The sequence below is a fragment of the Parambassis ranga genome, chromosome 13 (genome assembly GCF_900634625.1).
Source record: "Parambassis ranga chromosome 13, fParRan2.1, whole genome shotgun sequence".
In the NCBI taxonomy this organism is placed as follows: Eukaryota; Metazoa; Chordata; class Actinopteri; family Ambassidae; genus Parambassis; species Parambassis ranga.
The window spans coordinates 9,667,649-9,670,343 of NC_041033.1; the positions used below are offsets into that span (position 1 = coordinate 9,667,649).

The 2,695-nt window shown below is 39.3% G+C and overlaps 1 protein-coding gene across 1 annotated transcript; it reads right to left on the reverse strand.

Annotated features, from left to right (window-relative positions):
• Window positions 1-632: 632 nt before the first annotated feature.
• LOC114445076 (beta-galactosidase-1-like protein 2) lies at window positions 633-1,299 on the reverse strand. The gene is made up of 3 exons (XM_028420025.1): window positions 1,242-1,299; window positions 883-997; window positions 633-773 (listed from the first exon to the last, which is right to left on the reverse strand). Exons 1-3 carry the CDS (start codon window positions 1,262-1,264, stop codon window positions 633-635), a joined length of 279 nt encoding a protein of 92 aa, XP_028275826.1. The 5' UTR covers window positions 1,265-1,299.
• Window positions 1,300-2,695: the final 1,396 nt, after the last annotated feature.

Genomic DNA, 2,695 nt, shown 5'->3' on the forward strand with positions numbered 1-2,695 from the left:
CAGCCTGGACCATCACACAGGTATCAAAGTCACTAGTTGCCCAAAGTGTGTACACATTACAACCTTTTATGCTTATTAAAATCTGAAAGCACTATCATTGATAACAAAGAATTATATTTATGTATAAAATATGCAGTCCTGTTTTAGTACAGTGAAATATTTAGTTTTGTCTGAATAAGCAAGGACATATGTTTGATCCAGTAAAATTGTAGCGCTCTAGTTTACATGCCTTATATTAGTTTAATTAAAAAAATATAGACAATGGGGAATTTCTTATTTATATTAATTCTCATCATATTATCCATTTTGCAACGTGTCATGTTTGTCCTCTGTAATGTTTGTGCATATTTGTTCCTCTGTCTCTCCTTCATCCTCTCTGTCCTGTTTCCCTCGTCTTCTCCTCTCCTTCAAGGTTCTCCTTACGAGCCGGATCCTGCTCAAGGTTTCTTCCTGTTAAAAGGGTGTTTATCCTGACACTGTGGCTTTTAAGGGGGATCAGGCTCTGGGTCTCTGTGAATCGCTTTGAGACAAAAAAAAAATTATCTGAAAGAGTGAAGGAAAACTACATATTATATACCTACATGTCACAGATTATTTAAAATAGTTCAAGAAAGCAGATCATGTTGATCTCTTTACAGTTTCTGAGTGCTCTGTACCTGATTCTCTCCACTTCTAAGCCAAGGTGCTGGGAGATACAGGAAGTGCTGGGGACCAATGTGCCAATAACGTCCAAGATTCTGCCCATTGATGAATACAACTCCTTTGCCCCAACCCTACAGAGAAATGCAGTGTTATCATCATTCAAGTGACTGTGTGAAATGTCTGTTTTAAACTATAATCAATGACCCTGAATTTAAATGCATAACTAGCACTTGGACTCACTGGAAGTCTGATGAAAGTGTCTCTGGGAGGTCCCTCCACAATGAGTCTAGCCTGGATGAATCCTGGGACGGCGGCTGACTCGATGTCAGTCTTCCACTGCCCTGAATGTGTTAATCTAAAACAGGACAGCTACAATTTAATTTAAATCGTGCTGATTACTAGTGATTTCTGATCACTGATTACTACTGAAAACCAAAATGTTTTAGCCAATAATAGGTGCATGAATATCTAAAGATCAACATCCTATATTCACATGATAAATAAATAAAATTACCTATCAGCTCCTCATCTTGAACAGACTCTTTGTCTAGACATGTTAGAGTTTTGACAAGATGGAGGACTGAATTCATGCAACAAACCTTTTTATAAAGCCTGGCTTCATGTCAAAAGAGAAGATGGTAAATCCTCTCAGAGGGGTGTAATAACAAATCATCAGGACAGGCAACACAGACTCTGTTCACAGACACCTGCATCACTGAATGGCCCAGGAAGGAGTTACAGTCAAAGTGATGCCACAATGAAAAATGTTCAAACGAAAGTCAAACACACATAAGCAGTTCACAATGGGACCGTCAAAGATTCAGAGGACTGAACTAAACAGCACAGCACATGGCAATAAAAGGTAGAATACCACTCTTGCACAGTTCTCCACAAGTAAGCTCAACATCCTGTCTTCCTTTGATGCACAAAACATGAGTACCACACTCAGAAAATCATCAGGGGAAGAGCATCCATCATGATACAAGCAGCTTACATGAAAAGATCACAGAACAAAAACATGTAAAAACTGTCCATACCTTGCTATCAGGAAGTGCAAGCTCATGAGTCTTGTAGTCCAAACTACCAACATCCTGTCTGTCCACAAAAACCTGGAGAACATTGTCAGTCACAGGATTATTATTTCAAATGCTTTATTCATGTTTGCTCAAGACACAGTAATCACTGACTCACTTTTTGCAGTCTGTATAGTTTCTCAGTTTTTTCACCTGCTGGCTCCCTTCTTCTTATTCTCGTGTTAAACAAGCCCCCGATCTAAATTAACCAATCAGACAGCAGCTTTTGAGATTGGCAGCAGAAATACAATAGAAAAACACCACAGGAATGTATACAGGACTATAAACATTTAAAGGTAGGGTAGGAGATTTCATTCTGATGCACTTTTTGTTAAATTAGTGTATCTTCTCTTCACAATCCAATAGCAACCAATTAGTTAGGCAGATTCGCATTAAAATGAAGAATATGAATCATCTGTGGAAGCTATAAAATGCTAAAAACATCAGCCAATCCTCCGGGACGACCCTGTGCGGGGTATTGGCTGGTTGTCACTCTCTTCCTGCTCTGCACGCACCAGAGAGGTACGTGCATGATGGCCGAAGTCACAGACCGCAGCTCGTCTTCAGGTAATGCCCGTCCATGTGATTGGAGGCGTAGAAAGGAGGGGATCCAAACGCAGATCTCAAGGTAAGTGTCTTTATTACAAAAAATCAAAGATAACGAAAATTGTCCACAGAGGAGGAAAAACGCTCATAGGTGCAGGTGCAGGAGGTAGGATGGGTTGCTGGTTCTCACCGGGCAGGAGGTCTCCTGAAGAGAAAATCAGGTGAGTTAATCCACACAAATGATTCAGCGAACTGTTGCCTTCTGGCAGACGTTACAGACAGCGTATGCATGTTTTTTTAGGCTATGACTGGGTGTGTATGATGTTCTTTTATGTATTTTATCTCACTATGTCTATTCTTATTGTTTTATTAGTTTAATCATTTATTTATTGTTTTTAGCAAATTAGACCTAAATTATATATATATTTTTACAT

Coding starts and splice junctions, on each gene's coding strand:
- LOC114445076 (XM_028420025.1), bottom strand. CDS start 1,264: ATGAAGCCAGGCTTTATAAAAAG. Junction 998..1,241: donor AAGCCAGGCTTTATAAAAAG/GTTTGTTGCATG, acceptor GTCCTGTTTTAG/ATTAACACATTCAGGGCAGT. Junction 774..882: donor ACACTTTCATCAGACTTCCA/GTGAGTCCAAGT, acceptor ATTTCTCTGTAG/GGTTGGGGCAAAGGAGTTGT.